At 41.7% G+C, this 20,545-nt stretch overlaps 1 protein-coding gene across 7 annotated transcripts in view; it reads right to left on the bottom strand.

Annotated features, from left to right (window-relative positions):
- The window catches only part of ETNK1 (ethanolamine kinase 1), a 79,955-nt gene that overhangs the window by 29,981 nt on the left and 29,429 nt on the right, over positions 1 to 20,545 (bottom strand). For 2 of the 7 annotated variants that reach the window (XM_039543313.1, XM_039543321.1), the window contains exon 3: positions 19,583 to 19,900. The exons of 3 other annotated variants lie outside the window; for them this stretch is intronic. In XM_039543313.1, coding sequence (XP_039399247.1) covers positions 19,583 to 19,738 — 156 coding nt within the window. In that variant the 5' untranslated portion in view covers positions 19,739 to 19,900. Of the gene's footprint in view, positions 1 to 14,642; positions 14,821 to 19,582; positions 19,942 to 20,545 lie in introns of those variants that run through there. 2 more of the 7 variants (XM_039543356.1, XM_039543330.1) reach the window with 2 other exon arrangements.

The raw sequence follows: 20,545 nt of genomic DNA, 5'->3' as shown, positions 1-20,545 counted from the left end.
TTTTTAAGTGGAAAAAATTAGGGCTGTCGAGTAATGGCAGTTTTAATCGCACTGTTAAACAATAGAATAGCAATTGAAATTTATTAAATATTTTGGATGTTTTTCAACATTTTCATAGATATAGTATTCTGTGTTGTAACTGAAATCAAAGTGTATTTTTTATTATAAATATCTGCACTGTAAAAATGATAAACAAAAGAAATAGTATTTTTCAATTCACCTCATACAAGCACTGTAGTGCAAGGTCTGTTGTGAAAGTGCAACTTACAAATGTAGATTTTTTTTTGGTCAGGTAACTGCACTCAAAACCAAAACAATGTAAAACATCAGAGCCTACATGTCCACTCAGTACTTCTTGTTCAGCCAATCGCTAAGACAAAAAAGATTGTTTACATTTACAGATGCTGCCCGCTTCTTATTTATGTCACCAGAACATGAGAACAGACATTTGCATGGCACTTTTGTAGCTGGCACTGAAAGGTATTTACGTGCCAGATATGCTAAACATTCGTATGCCCCTTCACACTTCAGCCACCATTCCAGAAGACATGCTTCCATGCTGATGGTGCTCATTAAAAAACCCCGCATTCTGCCATATATTTCATGTTATAGCAGTCTTGGATGATGACCCAGCACATTATTCATTTTAAGAACTTTCACTGTAGATTTGACAAAACGAAAAGGTACTAATGTGAGATTTCTAAGATAGCTACAGCACTCAACCCACAGTTTAAGAACCTGAAGTGCCTTCAAAAATCTGAGAGGGACGAGGTGCGGAGCATGCTTTCAAAAGTCTTAAAAGAGCAACACTCCACTGCGGAAACTGCAGAACCCGAATCACCAAAAAGAAAAATCAACCTTCTGCTGGCGACATCTGACTCAGATAATGAAAATGAACATGCGTCGGTCTGCACTGCTTTGGATTGTTAACCCAGAACCCATCATTAGCATGGATGCACGTCCACTTGAATGGTGGTTGAAGCGTGAAGGGACATATGAATCTTTAGCACATCAGACACATAAATGTCTTGTGATGCTGGCTACAACAGTGCCATGAGAATGCCTGTTCTCACTTTCAGGTGACATTATAAACAAGAAGCGGGTAGGATTATCGCCTGCAAACGTAAACAAACTTGTTTGTCTTAGCGATTGGCTGAACAAGAAGTAGGACTGAGTGGACTTGTAGGCTCTGAAGTTTTACATTGTTTTGTTTTTAAGTTCAGTTTTGTTTGCACATAATTCTACATTTGTAACTTCAACTTTCATTATAAAGAGATTGCACTACAGTACTTGTATTAGGTGAATTAAAACAAGACTATTTTGTTTTTTTACAGTGCAAATACTTGTAATCAAAAATAAAGTGAGCACTGTATACTTCGTATTCTGTGTTGTAATTGAAATCAATATATTTGAAAATGTAAAAAACATCCAAAAATATTTTTATAGCGTGATTTTTTTTAAAATCGCTTTACAGCCATAGGAAAAAAAATCAATAGGAAGGGCAAATCTAAATTTTCCAATTACAAAGGCCTTTGTGCAACCACAGATCTAGCAGAGTTGGGAATTTTAATCCAGATTTTTAAAGGTACTTAGAAAGTTGCTCTATTCAGCATTGCAATGCCCAACTAACGTAGGAGACAAACTTTCATTTTCAAAAGTGACTTATGCACCTAAGGCAATCAGTCACTGCAATGCTCAGTATTGCAACATCCAAATTCCTTTAAAGTCTGGACCTTTGTACCTTTAAAAAAAAAAGTAAAAATTAAAAAAAGCAGGAAAAATACATCGTCTCTAAAGTTAAGAGATTGTTGTGTTTTCCAGGTCAGGTATTATCTAAATTCAGAACACAACAAAAGGGTTATAAATGGACAAAAATGGAGAAAGGGAAGAGGAAGGACAATGGTTACAATAATGAGATCACATGATTACTCTAAGGTGTGTATGTCTTGATAGTTAATTAAATGTCTTTTTTTAATCCCCTTCTTACAAGTGATATTACATAAACAACCTTAGATTCGTTTGCCGTTTCACAACAAAAATTTCTAAAATGCAGCCTGTTTAGTTCTGTATACTGAAGATGAACTCCCACCCTACGATAAAATTATAATTAAGGGTGTTACTGGACTGTTTGCTGGAACAGGGAAAGAGAAGCCATAGCCTAGATTGTTTTCTTATAACTCATTTTCTTATTACTACAGACATACTGTAACTACCAAATTGCATGGCAGCACTTCTAAATAATGAGCAGTATCACAGACAGTACTGGAGGATGCTCTAAAGATGTAGTTGCTTGTATAAGAGCAGCCTCTGTCATGTTTCAGCAGAATCTGAGGGGATGCTCTGACAGCAAGCTTATCACAAAGCTGCAGATATATAGATCCACATGTATACAAGGGCCACACCTAGGTGGGGAAACTGCATGCAGGGCCATGAATGTAGGGCTGGGCAGGGGGTGTGGTGCACAGGAAGGGGCTCGGGGCAAGGGGTTGGGGTGTAGGAGGGGGGCTCAGGGCAAGGGGTTGCGCTGCAGGGGAGGTGCAGCAGGGGCTCAGGGCAGGGGGTTGAGGTGCAGGCTCCGGGTTCAGTCCCTGCAGCCCCGGGATTTGTGGGGGGGGGGGGAGGAGGAGCACGCAGAGGGCATTCTGAGAAGGGCAACAAAACTAAGAGGCTTGTTGGAACTTAAGTAGGAAGATAAAAAAATATTATATATAGCGAGGCTAAGTAATGTCCAAAATGGGACACAACAGACTACAATTATTTGAAGGGTATAAACACAGAGGACGAGGAATTACTTAAGGCGGTATAATTAGTACTCCTGGGGGAATTCTGTGACTGTGCGCTCGCAGAAAACAGCCCCTCCCCCACCGCAGAATTCCTGTGCTTCCGTGTAGAAAACAAGGGAGGGGGAGAACAGGATGAGCATGGGTACAGTTTTCTGGGGAGGTTTGCTTCCCCTCTCCCCCCCTCCCCCCCCACAAACAGAGGTGAGGCATGCGCAGAGCTGCCTAGCTGAAGGAGGCTGTGCCTGGCCTCCGCTGACTCTGCAGCTGCACGCCGCCTCCTGGGTACCTAGTGCCAGTCGTGCTCCCCTTCTGTGTGCTGGGAGCCTTCCTGTTTTCTGAGCAACACTGTATGCGGACGGTGGGTCTGGGAGAAATGAGAGGGTGAGGGGAAGAAGGGGGGTGGAATAGGGCAGGGGGAGGCAAATGTGGGAGTGGAGGGAGGGGGATGGAGAAGAAAAGTGGATAGGGGAATCGCAGGGGGTGGGGGAAGAGCGGGAGCCTGGCATGCAGCATCCCCTTGGCAACATCTGGGGCTTCCCTGTTAAGCAGGCCCATCGAACCCTCACCTTGAGAAGCCCTACCCCCTACACCTGGACCTCTCTGTCAAGTCCCCCACCCCATTGATCCTCAACAGCTGCACCTGGACCCCTACCTCATCAAGCCCCACTTCTCCAGCACCCAGACCCCCCCGCCGAGCCCCATCTCCCAACACCCAGATCCTCCCCCACCACTGAGTCCCAACCGCCTTCAGCTGGATCCACTGCAGAGTGCCATTGCCCCTGCACTGGGAACTCCCCCAACGAGCCCCTTTGCATTCAGATCTCCCACTGAGCCGCCAGCACCCAGACTGCCACACACAGAGACCTCTCACCCCACACCTGGATCTTCCCACACTAAGCCCCTCCACGCTTGGATCCTGCTGGGCTGAGCCTGCTCTCCCACACCTGGTGTGCCTGGTACAGAGGAGTGTTTCTGGGGCAGGCCCAGGCCTTGTACTGTGTCAGAATTGGGTGCAGCCTCACTGCCAAGTCCTCATACTGGGGGAGGTGAGGACTTCAGGGTGATCTCTCTCTCAATGCAGCCAGTGGCTTGTGCTCCCCACTGCAATGCTGGAGCCACATTTATGTATTGACAAATAAAATTGGCAGAATTTTAATATATTGTGCACATAATTTTAAATGTTTTGGCATAAATTAATAACAGGATGAAAACAAGAGTGGCATTTGGGCGGAGTATCAAGGAAACTGGCAGTGAGATATGTTAGATCATTGACATGGTTCTCACCTAGATGGCATGAGATGTTTACAACCATACTGGAAAACCACCAAACACTGAAAAAGTCTACTGTAATCCTGCACTGGCAGGGTAATAGACATCAGAGAAAGAACATTTGGTCTGGTGCACTGAGATGGATAAAACACTACTGGAACCTTTCTCTCGTCATATGAGAAGCCGTGGGGAAGAAAAAGGGATCAGGGTGGAGGGGGGAAATAAAATAAATAAATAAATAATATGTTTACAAATAAACCAGTTTAAAATTGGATCTGAATTTAAAACAAACTATGTTAAGGCCTAAACTTATAACTTTTAAAACATTTACATAAAAAGTAAATATGCTGAATCTATAAGCCTCTATCTAAAACGTTGTGTGTTCTATATAAAGAAAGATTCAGAAGGAAAACATTTAACTTTTGAGGTCAAGCTATATTAATATAGCACAACTGGTCAGATACCGCATTAAGGGCTTGTTTTGTTTAATAAAATTAAGTTGTATATGCTGTTCTGTGTTTAATTAAATTCCAGTTACCATCCTAATGCAGCTTGACAAAATCATGAGCAAAAAGTTAATTATCTAGTAAATAAGCTATATATCATGCATCCGATGAAGTGGGTTTTCACCCACGATAGCTCATGCTCCAATACGTTTGTTAGTCTATAAGGTGCCACAGAAGTCTTTGCAGCTTTTACAGATCCAGACTAACATAGTTACCCCTCTGATATAAAGAGCACAATAGTAGTCAGATATCAGCTCTGACACACAACAGCATAAATTCCGTTTATGTTACTGATAAAAACAAATTCAGGATAAATTAGAATGAAAACACGGCAGCAGATTTTAAGTATGCATTAGCAGGAACACTACTAAGTCTAATGATTTATTCCAAAAATTTCATTACATAATGCTATTTTAACTATATTAAAAGACGCATGTTTAGTCACATGAATGTCCAGAAGATCCCACAATACATGAGGAAACAGTCTGTGTTGACATTAAGACAGACCAACCGACCACAAAGGTCTTCATATTGCTGTCCTCAGTCTTCTGAACTGCTATATAGTTTTCTCATGAAGTATTTCATACCTATTGTGTATTCCCGCCCCCCAGTGCAAGTCTCATTAATGTTAATGGAAACTACGTACATCAAGGAAATTAGATCTTACCACCTGATAATTTAGAAATTCCACTCAAGGTCCTTATTGGCATCTATTTGTAACATGCTGCTATAAATAATTATTTGCAACCAGAAGTCTTTTAGATTTAATAAGCATTCCTCATGAGCTCGTTTGACTGTTTTAGAGGTAATTTTCTTGTCCATCTGAATAATACTTTCCATTTTGTATCATGAAATGAAAGTAAAAATTAAAAGGCTGCAAAACTAGTACGAACAAAAATTAAGTGCATGGAGACAAAATGCATTTTATATACAAGTTTCTTTCTTTAATCATGATGTCCCTAATATAGTATTAGGAAAAGTGTCATTTGTAAACAAACAAGAGATTTTAAAATGAGGTGCAATAAGGAAAAAGGATTCCATGGCAAAGAAAAAACATGAGATGGGCATCACAAATGAGGAGAGCAGTCTGTGACTAAGGAGAGACACGTAAAGAACAGAGGCCTACATAGCAATGCAGAATGATCAAGACAATGCATGGCCTGGGATGAAGTTGAAAGACTTCACAGAACGTCCTGTCCTGAATACCAGGAAGGAAGTTCCAGAAGTATATTCTGAAATAGGAAAGTCGACGTAGGTGACAAAGTGAATGAAATGCAGTTGATGCCTATAGCAGATAATTTGGCAGGAAGATTCTGGATCCCTGGAAGTATTTTAGTCAATATGAGAAATTAAAAATTTCAGCTGAAGGCCAAGATAAAATCTGACTGCTTTTGGAAATAAGTAACAAGTGGGCTCACGATACCACACAAGAAATGTGTTGGGGGAAAAGAGTTTGAAGTAGAGCTGTTGATTTAATCAGTTAACTCACATGATTAACTTAAAAGATTAACTGCGATTAATTGCAGTTTGGATTTTTTTTTCCCTACATTTTCAAATATATTGATTTCAATTACAACACAAAATACAAAATGTACAGTGCTCACACTGTACACCAACGTGAGGAGCCTACGTAACAAAATGGAGGAATTAGAGTTACTGGTGCAGGAAGTGAAACCGGCTATTACAGGGATAACAGAAACATGGTGGAATAGTAGTCATGACTAGAGTACAGGTACTGAAGAGTATGTGCTGTTTAGGAAAGACAGAAATAAAGGCAAAGGTGGTGGTGTAGTATTGTATATCAATGATGAGGTAGACTGTAAAGAAATAAAAAGGGATGGAATGGATAAGACAGAGTCTGTCTGGGCAAAAAATCACACTGGGGAAGAAAGCAACTAGAGCCTCCCCTGAGATAGTGCTTGGAGTGTGCTACAGACTGCCAGGATCCGATTTGGATATAGATAGAGACCTTTTTAATGAAGTAAATACCAATGGGAATTGTGTGATCATGGGAGACTAACTTCCCAGATATAGACTGGAGGACAAGTGCTAGTAATAATAATAGGGCTCAGATTTTCCTAGATGCCCCGCTCCATGCAACTCCCGGAAGCAGCGCCATGTCACCCCTCTGGCTCCTATGGGTAAGGGCACCCAGAGGGGCTCCACACGCTGCCCCTGCCCCAAGTACCGCCCCCACAGCTCCCATTGGCCAGGAACCATGGTCAATGGGAGCTGCAGCGATGACACCTGCAGACAGGGCAGCGCGCAGAGCTGTCTGGCCATAGAGGAGCTGGAGGGGGGACATGCCGCTGCTTGAGGTAAGTGCTGCCAGGAGCCTGCACCCCTGATCCCCTCCCATGCCCCAACTCTCTACCCCAGCCCTGATTCCCCTCACCCCCCCACCACACTCCAACCCCCTGACCAGAGCCTCCCCCACACACCTTGAATTCATTTCTGGCCCCACTCCACAGCCCGCACCTCCAGCCAGAGCCCTCACCCCCAATTTCATGAGCATTCATGGCCAGCCATATTATTTTTATACCCAGAAGTGGCCCTTGGGCAAAAAAGTTTGCCCACCCCTGATCTAGATCCTCTCCTTGTATAAGGGACAGACTAACATTAAAGCACAGCTCAAAAACAAAAACAAACAAAAAACACAACTCAAAATATTAAGGTGCCAATGTTTCTATAAGTTATTTTTCCTGATAGTGATTTAAAAAAATACTTTGAATTTAAGCTACAGCGCAACAAACCATGTTTTGTAATTTTTATAATACTATGCCATGAGTGAGTGAGCCATTTGTGCATAGGGCCAAAGTCCTTGTCAAATATAATACACCCAAGCTACACAGTAATGGTCTAGGAATGCACACCCTAATGTGGCTGATTTTTTTAAACTGAGACTACAAGGCATGTGTAACAGTTGCTGCTCAAACTGGTCATATTATGCAGGTTTTTTTAACTGTAGGCAATTAAGGTATTCAAGCATTGTCAGGTGATCAGAAAGTACATGCTAACTCATCCTGAAAGATATCATTTGTTGCATAAACAAGATGCCACCATGGGTGTGTCATTTAGAGCACACCTTCGGTCATTAGTGCTTCATGAAAAAATGTTCTGTTTAGAGGTGATTCAGATATGTTTTCTATTTTCTTCTCCATTTTTCTTCAGTCATCTTTATCAAAAGTATTTGAAGGCAGCCATCACTGTGATATTTAAGTTCCTGAAGCAAGCCACAGTCCCTTTATAAGTAATATCAAATTCCTCCACAACAACTAACTGTGCTGCCAAGAAGAGCATTATGACTAGGGATTCTAGAAATCAGTTTGCCATGGAAAAAAAAAACAGCATTTGTGCTTTTACAGAGAATCTTTGGTTTTTATATTTTATGAAAAAATTAAAACATTAGGGCTGCCAATAATCTCAGTTAATGCATGCGAGCAAGGCAAAACAAATTAACTAGATTAAAAAATAGTCATGATTAATCTCACTGTTAATAGAATAATTTAAATTTATATAAATATTTTGATGTTTTTCTATTTTCAAATATATTGATTTCAATTACAACACAGAATACAATGTGTACAATGCTCACTTTATATTATTTTTATTACAAACATTTGCTCTGTAAAAATGATAAAAGAAATAATATTTGTAAAAGTCACCCTAAAAGACAATTTCACTGAGTTTGGTGAGGTCAAATTTCATGTTGATAGTAATATGCTGTTCTGTAGATTACGTTTGAAGGCAGACAACTGTAGAACACATGGAAAGCACTAAACTGAATGAAAATTAACGAAAACAAGGAGGCTAAAACAGCATGGCCATCAACAGAAGCAAAAAACCAATACACTGTGTCTGGTTCATTCTATTAATTTTATTATAATGACTGATGGCACTGGCAGGCTTCAAACTTGCTTAAAACTGTAAATATATCAATAAAACACGTACAACTGATATCTGTGTGTGTGTATATATATAGTGACTAAGGAAACTAAAATACAGCATTTCATTTTAATTGTGGAAAAACATGGATTTTTATGCTGTATCAGATTTGGGGGGGGGGGGTCGGAGGGGGTGTTAAATCACAAAAAACTAGGATCCCTGATTATGACTTAAGGTGATGGACATACAGTTGAACACATAGCCTATAATAATTTGTTCTCATAAAAATGTCCTTAATAGTAATAAAATGGGAAATATGATCCATTAGTAGAAATGTTGCTATTTAGAGTTTAGATTTCCCAGGAGACATCAGCAGATCTTCAAGTGCACTGCAAGGGACAAGACCAAAAATATTACCAACAATCAAAACAAAACATGCTTAATATCATATTGCAAGCTGTTTAAAATTTTTTGGAATTTCTCTGATATTCACTTATGAAAAATTAAAATGAAAGTCTTTAATTTTTTACTATATATAAGGGCTGTCAAGCGATTAAAAAAATTAATTTGTTTAACAATGCAGTTAATCACATCAGAATACCATTTCTTTTAAATATTTTTGATGTTTTCTACATTCAGATATACTGATTTCAATTACAACAGAATACAAAGTGTACAGGACTCACTTTATATTTTTAATTACAAGTATTTGTACTGTAAAAAACAAAATAAATAGTATTTTTCAATTCACCTAATACAAGTACTGTAGTGCAATCTCTTTATCATGATAGTTGAACTTACAAATGTAGAATTATATACCAAAAAAAGTGCACTCAAAAACAAATAAAGGTAAAATTTCAGCGCCTACAAGTCCGCTCAGTCCTACTTCTTGTTCAGCCAATGACTAAAACGAACAAGTTTGTTTACCTTTGCAGGAGATGATGTTGCCCGCTTCTTGTTTACAATGTCACCTGAAAGTGAGAACAGGCATTCTCATGACACTCTTGTAACACCGGTTACAAGATATTTATGTGCCAGATGCACTGAAGATTCATATGTCCCTTCATGCTTCAACCACCATTCCAGAGGACCTGTCCATGCTAACGACAGGTTCTGCTCAATAACAATCCAAAGCAGTGCAGATTGACGCATGTTCATTTTCATTATCTGAGTCAAATGCCACCAGCAGAAGGTTGATTTTCTTTTTGGTGGTTTGGGTTTTGTAGTTTCCACAGAGTGTTGCTCTTTTCAGACTTCTGAAAGCATTCTCCACATCTCATCCCTCAGATTTTGGAAGACACTTCAGATTGTTAAGCCTTGGCTTGAGCGCTGTAGTTATCTTTAGAAAACTCACATTGATACCTTCTTTGCGTTTTGTCACATCTGCAGTGAAAGTATTCTTAAAATGAGTAGCATGTGCTGGGTCAGCAAGACTGCTATAACATGAAATATATGGCAGAAAAAGGGTAAAACAGAACATGGGACATACAATTCTCCCCCAAGGAGTTCAGTCACAAATTTAATTAACACATTTTTTAAACTAATGTTATAAGCATGGAAGCATGTTCTCTGGAATGGTGACCGAAACATGAACGAGCATATGAATGTTTAGCATATCTGGCATGTAAATACTTTACAATGCTGATTACAAAAATGCCATATAAACGTGTGTTCTTGTTTTCTGGTGACATTGTAAAGAAGAAGCAGGCAGCAGTATCTCCTGTAAATGTAAACAAACATATTTGTCTTAGTGATTGGCTGAATGAGAAGTAGGACTGAGTGGACTTCTAGGCTCTGAGGTTTTACATTACTTTGTTTTTTAATGCAGTTATGTAACAAAGATTGCACTACAGTACTTGTATGGAGGTGACTTGAAAAATACTATTTCTTTTATCATTTTTACAGTGCAAATATTTGTAATGAAAAATATATACTTTTATTTCAATTACAACACAGAATACAATATATATGAAAATGTTGAAAAACATCCAAAATATTTAATAAATTTCAATTGGTATTCTATTGTTTAACAGTGATATTAAAAAAACTGATTAATTTTTTCGAGTTAATCGTGTGAGTTAACTGTGATTAATCGACAGCCCTAATATATATACAGACACACTTTGCTGTCCCCATTCTACTTTTTAAACTTCAGAATAAGCCTGTTTAATAGAAGAAAATTCAAAATAGTTAGGCCACAGCCAAAATACTTAAAATCTGAAGCCAGACAATAGCCATAACACACACCAGGAAAGCTCCAGAACAGAAGAGGAACACAGATGAAGACAACCAAGGAAAGGAAGTAGTGGCCCAAATCAAGACAATCAATCCCATGGGTGATGGAAGGAGAACAAGGAGGAACAGGAGTACAGGTGGCATGGGGTATAAAATAGAAAGAAAAATGTTATTTCAGTAACAAAAGTAGGAACCTTACTAGCAGAGTCCTGGCTTAGGTGGTTGTACTTGGTACCTACAATAGAAGAATTACATTCTTGTGCAAACTATGAAGCCTAAAAAAGCAAATATACTGATGAATGCAAGTAATCAAGCATTGGTGGGGGGAGGGGGTAGCTCTATGAAGTAAGCGGCAGATCCCTATAAATCCTGAAGAGATCTAAGACACAGATGCTTTCAAGAAGATCTAGAGGAAAGTGATGATGACTTCATGATACAAGTGCTTAGGGCCTTAGATAGGTGTATCAGGTATCATGTAAATCTAAACAAAAAAAGTGTGTAAATAAATCCATCATTTTGATTTACATTAATTGATGCTTGCTGTTAGAGAGTTCAGAAGATGAGAGGCTTTCATTGACATCCTCACCACCCTATGCTGGAGACGTGAGGGACACTGCACTGAAATAAGAGAAATGGTGGATAGATACAGGAGGAGCTACCCACTGCCCCAGAATGTTAAACTGAGTGGTGGTAACAAAGGTAAAATAATCAATTAAATCTTCTAAGGCATCTCTGTTATGAAATGATCCAATACTTATGGCACAGGTCTTCGACAAGGGGTATTATGGGGATTTTGAGTTGGCATTTGTCAGAAGGGCAAGTGGAATTTCCATATTGGAACAGACCCATGGATCCATCCTGAGCGAAGGAGGTAGATCAGTCTCCTGTACTTATTCTATCCTTGGTCTCTGTCAAGATTGGTAACAAGGATTTCACTTGTGGTGGGATACCTGGAAAGCAGATGAGATGACCATCCTTATGTTACATAAGCCACCAAAACCAGTGACAAAGGTTTTCTCATTACTAATAAGGGAGTGACCGAACAGCTGAAGGCATTAAAGAACTTAAAAGGAAAGTGGCAAGATTCACTCACTCAAACTACCACACTGTACAAAGTCTAGGAAGTGAAAAGTTAATACTAGACAAGTGAAACTTCAAGTTTCCTTATGAAGTCATTATCAAATCATCATCTTTTCTAAAAGTCTATAGTTCGTTGCATCCTTAATACTGACTGCAGCCAACTTCAGAATGAAACAAGGAAGACCAAAATCTGCTGTTAGACCAGCGGAACAGGAGAGAATTTAGCTTAAGCAGCATAAATTTTGATGACACTGCTTTGGATTATTGTAACCAAGGCCAATGAAGCAAGAGGAAGAGCAGTCTTAAGTATTTGGAGGCAAAAATAGAAACAGTTCTATATTGCTCCTAGCTTTTTCCCAGGTGCCACTCTTGTCAGATTTAAACACAACAGCCACATGAAGAAAAATCTTTAATAGAGGAGGACTTTGTCTTTCCATATGCTGCTGGCAGAAAGAGGCAGTTTGATCGTTTACTTTGGAATTCTTCCCTGTACGTGGATAGGGACACAGAGAAGCAATACAGAATGATTATTTCCTTATTTCGGAACCAATTCTATATTATGCAACACTTATCATTAGGCTTTCTGATAAAATTAAGTACCCATTCTGAAGCATTACAGTGCATACATATAAATGGTTAAGCAGGGGTTCTCAAACAGGGGGTCATGAGGTTATTATGTGGGGGGTCGCGTGCTGTCAGCCTCCACCCCAAACCCTGCTTCACCTCCAGCATTTATAATAGTGTTAAATATTTTTAAAGAGTCTTTTTAATTTATAAAGGGGGGGGGTCACACTCAGAGGCTAGCTGTGTGAAAGGGGTCACCAGTAAAAAAAAGTTTGTGAACCACTGGGTTAAAGGATTTTCCTCCTTTGCCCAAATGTTAAGCTAACAATTATTTAGAAAAAATAATTTTAAATGGACACACTAGTATAATATTTATAAATACAACTAATTACAAATCTTAAAAGAAGGAATGATTAAGCAGCAGCAGACTATTCTAAAATGCAAGGCAATTGGAAGACACATTAAGTAACTTGGAATGGTTTTGCCCACTTCACTTTACATTCTTGCAAGTAAAAGTTAGTAAATTTACTAAGTTAAACTTTGGACTTTCTACCCTTCCAACACACTATACTGACAGTATGAATATAAAGAGCAAAGGTGGCTAGATGTAGAGTTCAATTATGAGAAAACCCACATTACTGACTAGTTCTGTCCACTCATCAAGTTCCTAGGCTACTCTGCCACAGTCCTACTACACTTCAGACTAGTCAAACCTTTATTCCGCTGAATATATATCTCCAGCTTTTATTTCTTTGCAAGATGTGTGGTCCTTCTCTCTCTTCTGTCCCAGTAAAGCCAATGCAGACTTCTACCTCAAAATCTGTTTTGGTCTAGCACCCCACTGCACTGATCTTTGGAGCGGAAGTTTGTGTATGCACATTCTCGCTTCTACTGTTACTTGTGTGCAACATTTTAAAAATATACTAGACTGCAAAAGAAAATGATGATTGAAGGAATCTCAGTATGAATAACGTTCTTCAGTTGCACAAAGGCACAGAAGAACAAAATGACAAAATCTGCATACCTATTTTTAAGACCACGACTTTTCTACTTGGCTGAAAAATAATTTCCATGAGTTTCTTAGAGCAATTTTTAGAGTTGTCTAAATATATATTTATTACATTAGTTATAGCATGTTCATGCTCAAAAGAACAAAGCATCAGTCTATTGGGGGTTTCATTTTGTGAACTCACAGCTTGAAACAGAGCCAGAATTATGAATGTGATATTCCACCGCTATAAACAGCACTAAAATGTTACCAAGAAAAGGGGTCAGCTGTTAAGCAATAAGGTTTCAGTTTCATTTACCTGTTCTCCTGTGCAAGAAAACAAATACATGAAACTGAAATGTGGAAAGGCAACTGGACTTGATGGTGTGTCTAATTATTATTCCTTTGGGACAGGAATATAGAAGTGGTTGCTTGTCTTCTTTAACTCTTGCATGGAGACAACGCAGATACCCAGGCTGTGGAGCAGACAAGTGGCTGCACTACTCAAATCACATAAAAAACCTTGACTCTGCAAAGAGCTATCACCCAATAACCATATATTACTCAACCTACAAGCAATATGAGAGGATTATAATGCATAGAATATCACCAATAGTGGAAGGGTAGCTGACTGATGACCAAGCTGTTTTCTGCTTAGGATATTCATGCTATGGCAAAGTTGCAAACCTAACTCAATACATCTAAAATGGTTTAGAATCTTGTTCATCTGTCAGCTGCTGATGAAACTGCGAACCATAGCGCACGTCTACTGAAATTGGCAAGAACTCTGAGAAATAGCAAGATGGTCCAGGTCATCTCCTCCTTGCTTGAGGATAGACTTTTAATGTGAGGTGGCTGGTCAAAAAATTCAACAGCATGCTCACCAGAATGGACTGCCCCATGATTCTATCAGCCTTGCTGTTTAATGTTTACACAGAATTCCCTCAACATGTGAAGATTCATTTATGCAGATCTTTGTATCATCACCCAATCAGAAAGATTTGAGGACACTGAGCGCATTCTAATTGCTCTCTGAGTGTACCTGGAAAATATTATCACACATGGTTCCTGAATGCCAATCTTAGCAAGCCCGAAGTGTACACCTTTCACATGAAAAACCCTCACCATGCAAAAACTTCAGATATCATGGGATGGAACAATACTTGAGCATTATGAGTATCTGGTGTACCTTGGGGTCACAGACTGAATGCTGACATTCAAAGAGCATCAAGAAGCTAAACGAAAAAGAGAATTCCAGGAGTTGTGTACTGCATAAACTAGCTAATAAAAAAGGGGAGCTGACCCCCAAAAAGTCTGAGCAACCAGTCTCACCCTGTGTTACTCAACTGCGGAGTACTGTGGTCCAGCATGGTCATGCTTCAGCCACACATACAAAATTGATACTGAACTCAATCGATCCTGTAGGATCATCACAGGGACTTTGAAAGACTCCCACACGGTTGATATGCTGCCTCGAGGGGACTGCATCACCATCAGTGAGGCAGGATGCCTTCAGTAAAAAGGAGAGACAAAAACAAGTGCATGATCTAAGACATCCACTGTATAGACACATTCTACCACCCAAGAGGCTGAAATGCAGAAAGATCTTTGCCCTGAAAATCTCTTACCCCAAAATACCACTGTGGAAAGTTACAGTGAAACAAATTGAAGAGGAATATTGATTATCTTGGAGAACCTGATTCCTTTATAACTCCCTCACCTCCCCCCAGGCACTGACACTGTACGAACATACTGGTGTACTCTAAACTGAGACAGAGCTGGGGTGGCAAAGATTGGTCATAATATGACCAAGTGGAAGCTGAGGAATAGCCCCAATTGTGAATGTGGACAGCCTTGGCAAACACTTCAACATTACCTGATGCACTGCGCCCTGTCAACATCCTGTACTCTTGAAGATAAGCTTTTGAAATAAGTGACACAATCAGGTCAAACATAAGAATGGCCATACTGGGTCAGACCAAAGGTCCATCCAGACCAGTATCTTGTCTACCAACAGTGGCCAATGCCAGGTGCCCCAGAGGGAGTGAACCTAACAGGTAATGATCAAGTGATCTCTCTCCTGCCATCCATCTCCATCCTCTGACAAACAGAGGCTAGGGACACCATTCCTTACCCATCCTGGCTAACAGCCATTAATGGACTTAGCCTCCATGAATTTATCTAGTTCTCTTTTAAACCCTGTTATAGTCCTAGCCTTCACAATCTCCTTAGGCAAGGAGTTCCACAGGTTGACTGTGTGCTGTGTGAAGAACTTCCTTTTATTTGTTTTAAACCTGCTGACCACTAATTTCATTTGGTGGCCCATAGTTCTTGTATTATGGGAACAAGTAAATAACTTTTCCTTATTCATTTTCTCCACACCACTCATGATTTTATATATCTCTATCTTATTCTCCAGAGTCTCCTCTTTTGCAAACTGAAAAGTCCTAGTTTCTAATCTCTCCTCATATGGGACCCATTTCAAACCCCTAATCATTTTAGTTGCCCTTCTCTGAACCTTTTCTAATGTCAGTATATCTTTTCTGAGATGAGGAGACCACATCTGTATGCAGTACTCAAGATGTCGGAGTACCATGAATTTATATAAGGGCAATAAGATTATTCTCTGTCTTATTCTCTATCCCCTTTTTTATGATTCTTAACATCCTGTTTGCTTTTTTGACTGCCGCTGCACACTGCGTGGCTATCTTCAGAGAACTATCCATGATGACCGCAAGATCTCTTTCCTGATTAGTTATAGCTAAATTAGCCCCCATCATATTGTATGTATAGTTGGGGTTATTTTTTCCTATGTGCATTACTTTACATTTATCCACATTAAACTTCATTTGCCATTTTGTTGCCCAAGCACTTAGTTTTGTGAGATCTTTTTGAAGTTCTTCACAGTCTGCTTTGGTCTTAACTATCTTGAGCAGTTTAGTAACATCTGCAAACTTTGCCACTTCACTGTTTATCCCTCTCTCCAGATCATTTATGAATAAGTTGAATAGGACTGCTCCTAGGACTGACCCTTGGGGAACACCACTAGTTACCCCTCTCCATTCTGAAAATTTACCATTTACTCCTACCCTTTGTTCCCTGTCTTTCAACCAGTTCTCAATCCATGAAAGGATCTTCCCCCTCTTATCCCATGACAACTTAATTTACGTAAGAGCCTTTGGTGAGGGACCTTGTCAAAGGCTTTCTGGAAATCTAAGTACAATATGTCCACTGGATCCCCCTTGTCCACGTGTTTTTTGACCCCTTCAAAGAACTCTAATAGATTAGTAAGATATGATTTCACTTTACAGAAACCATGTTAACTTTTGCCCAACAATTTATGTTCTATGTGTCTGACAATTTTATTCTTTACTATTGTTTCAACTAATTTGCCTGTTCTGTAAATGCCGGGATCACCATTACAGCCCATTTTAAATATTAGCGTTGCATTAGCTATCTTCCAGTCATTAGGTACAGAAGCTGATTTAAAGGGCAGGTTACAAACCATAGTTAATAGTTCTGCAATTTAACATTTGAGTTCTATCAGAACTCTTGGGTGAATGCCATCTGGTCCCGGTGACTTGTTACTGTTAAGTTTATCAATTCCAAAACCTCCTCTAATGACACTTCAATCTGTGACAATTCCTCAAATTTGTCACCTACAAAGGACAGCTCGGGTTTGGGAATCTCCCTAACATCCTCAGCCGTGAAGATTGAAGCAAAGAATTCATTTAGTTTCTCCACAATGACTTTATCATCTTTAAGTGCTCCTTTTATATCTCAATCGTATAGGGGCCCCACTGGTTGTTTAGCAGGCTTCCTGCTTCAGATGTACTTAAAAAAACATTTTTTTTATTACCTTTTGAGTTTTTGGCTAGCCGTTCTTCAAACGCCTTTTGGGCTTCTCTTATTAAATTTTTACACTTAATTTGGCAGTGTTTATGCTCCTTTCTACTTACCTCACTAGGATTTGACTTCCACTTTTTAAAAGATGCCTTTTTGTCTCTCTCTGCTTTTACATAATTGTTAAGCCAGAGTGGCTCTTTTTTCATACTTTTACTGTGTTTTTTAATTTGGGGCACACATATAAGTTGGCCCTCTATTATGGTGAAGAGTGTCCATGCAGTTTGCAGGGATTTCACTCTAGTCACTGTATCTTTTCATTTCTGTTTAACTAACCTCCTCATTTTTGCATAGTTTCCCTTTCTGAAATTAAATACCACAGTGTTGGGCTGTTGAGGTGTTCTTCCCACCACAGGAATGTTAAATGTTATACATTATGATCACTATTTCCAAGTGGTCCTGTTAGAGTTACCTCTTGGACCAGATCCTGCACTCCACTCTGGACTAAATGGAGAATTGCCTCTCCCCTTGTGGATTCCTGTACCAGCTGCTCCAAGAAGCAGTCATTTAAAATATTGAGAAATTTTGTCTCCGCATTTCACCCTGAGGTGATATGTAACCAGTCGATATGGGGATAATTGAAATCCCCCACTATTATTGAGTTCTTTATTTTGACAGCCTCTCTAATCTCCCTTAGAATTTCATAGTCATTATCACTGTCCTGGTCAGGTAGTCGATAATAGCTCTTGGGTGCAGTTTTGGAGCAACAAGCTATGATGATCTTGGGCAAGAACAAAAATATCCTCAAAAGAATATTTTTCTTAAGATTCAACCCACAAATAACAAAAGCAAAATAAGGAACTGTAACAATTTTCTTTTCCATTCTTAAAAACCTGAGAGTTGTTTCTTGCACAACTGACCAAAACGTGTTGCACTGTGCAAGGATTTAATGAAACGGAAAGGGTTTTTTAAATCTTTTAAAATTGCCCCTGGGGATCCTCCACTCCTGGAATAAGAATGCCATGTTGTTGCTTGTTGTGAGTGCACTTATCCCAGGAAGCAATAATCTAGAAGAACCACTGTAACTATTTAGTAATTAACTGTTCTTTAAGCAAAAACTAATGTTGAAATTGCCTGCACGTCCACTCTAGTTATTTTCAACAAGTATAGCTGTTATACATTAATCTTTAAATTTACAGCTGATACTATCTGATATAATGCATGTTTGCCAAATTTATTCCCTTCTTGGGTAATTTAAAATGATTTCAGTCGAATTCAGATCCATTACTATAGAGCAGTCAGCTTTTACAGAGATTTATTCTTGCATCTGTTTCCTTGGGGAGTGTCACTAAAATTAAGTAAGAAATTTCCACACATTAACAACATTTGGAAACTACGATTTGAAAATGTGTATCATAAATGCCGTAATATACTCAGGCTGCAACTAGCAACCAGAGAGGCGGCGAGTGTTAAAACAAATCTCCAGCAAACTCCTGAGGCTAGATTAAGTATATTCTAGAAGCATAAGCTTCAGTAAGATTAGCTGGCCCCAGACAAATGATTCGTCATACCTAGGAGTAAAGGCCATCTAACTAACTCAACAGGCCAAGTACTGGATTTTTTAAATCCAGAATTAGGAAAGAGGCTAGGCAGGCTCAGTTAGCAACTTGGTTTTAACTAGGGACGATACCCATCCACTTATCAAAAGGGTGAGATAACCAGTACTGAGCCAAAACACAGAAACCTTTCGATATCCGTCTAACCGGCCGTTTATTTTCAAGCGTCCTGAAACTGAAAGCGTGTGACGGGAGAGAGACTTGGCAAATGGTGGCGTCCGCTACATCCTGCCTGCGGCTCGGCGCTGGAGGAGGGTGGCTCGGGCCCCGGCTGATGAGCGGCCTCCTCCCTCCCTGCGCGGCTCCGAGGCGCTGGCACCCGCTCCCCCGCGCTGGCCGGGCAGCCGTAGCCAGCGGGAGGCTTTGCACAGAACCAGCCCCGCAGGCCGGGGCCTTTCCCAGCCGGGCCCCTCCTTCGTGAAAGCCCCGCACGAAGCAGGGGCTGAGCCACGCGCGCCGGATGGGCCTTTTAAACGCGACGCCTGGAAGACGGTGGGGGGGGAGGAGGCAAAAAAAACCCTCCGCCAGGAAATGGGCGTATGGGGGCGGCAAGCTGGGGGGCCGATTTGGGGGAGAACTGGGGGGGTCGGCGCGGATCGGGGGGCTGGTTTGGGAGAAGCTGGGGCGCCAGGAGCTGATGGGGAGGGGCCGGGTCCCGGGGAGGGGTCGGCGCTGCACCCACCTGGCCGGGCTCCCTGGCGAGCGGGACTCAGCCCCGGGCCCGGTACAGGGGGGATTCCCCGCGCCCCCCGTGGCCGCCCAGCCTCGGGCCGGGCCCCCCGCGGGGCCCCGCTATCCCCCCCCGGCCGATACCTGCAGCGTCACCTCCTCGGGGCTCCAGTGGGGCCGCAGACGACGCAGCAGCTGCAGGGCTCCGTCGCGGCAGCCGGGCCCATCCACGTCGCTCAGGGCGATGTCCAGCTTGGGCACCTCGGGCGAGCCGGGCGGGACGTGGATGTAGTTGGCCATGGCGGGCGGGCGGCGCTGGGGTCCGGCGGCGGCTCGTGACTCTGAGCGGCGAAACCTGCGGCTGGGGCTGGCGCGGCTGGGGCTGGGGGAAATTTCCACTTCGGTCCCGATACAGCGGCTGCGGCTCCGCCTCCCCCGGCTCCGTCTGCGGCGCAGGGCAGCCTGGGAAAGTGGTGGGCGGGGTCATCTCCCGGGGCTACAGCGGCCCCTTCGGCCTCCCGCTCCTGCCCTGCCCGGGCCGCCGCCCCACGCTCCCCCGCCGTCCAGCCTGTGCCGCCCGCAGCGCCTCCCGCCCGACAGTGCCACCCAGAGCCATCGCCCGGCAGCTCCCCCCGTCTCCATGTCTGCATCATCCCTCCCCCCGTCTCCATGTCTGCATCTTTCCTTCCCCACTCCCCCATCATCCCTCCCCCATCTCCATGTCTGCATCTTTCCTTCCCCATTCCCCGCTCATCTCTCCCCCTCATCTCCCAGGCTGCATCTTTCCTTCCCCACTCCCCCATCATCATCCCCATCTCCATGTCTGCATCTTTCCTTCCCCACTCCACCATCATCCCTCCCCCATCTCCATGTCTGCATCTTTCCTTCCCCACTCCCCGCTCATCTCTCCCCCCATCTCCCTGTCTGCATCTTTCCTTCCCCACTCCCCCATCATCCCTCCCCCATCTCCATGTCTGCATCTTTCCTTCCCCACTCCCCCATCATCCCTCCCCCCATCTCCATGTCTGCATCTTTCCTTCCCCACTCCCCCATCATCCCTCCCCCATCTCCATGTCTGCATCTTTCCTTCCCCACTCCCCCATCATC

This window comes from Mauremys reevesii, linkage group 1 (genome assembly GCF_016161935.1).
Source record: "Mauremys reevesii isolate NIE-2019 linkage group 1, ASM1616193v1, whole genome shotgun sequence".
Classification (NCBI taxonomy): domain Eukaryota; kingdom Metazoa; phylum Chordata; order Testudines; family Geoemydidae; genus Mauremys; species Mauremys reevesii.
The sequence above is the reverse complement of the archived record's forward strand: the minus strand, read 5'-3'. Positions and strand labels throughout refer to the sequence as shown.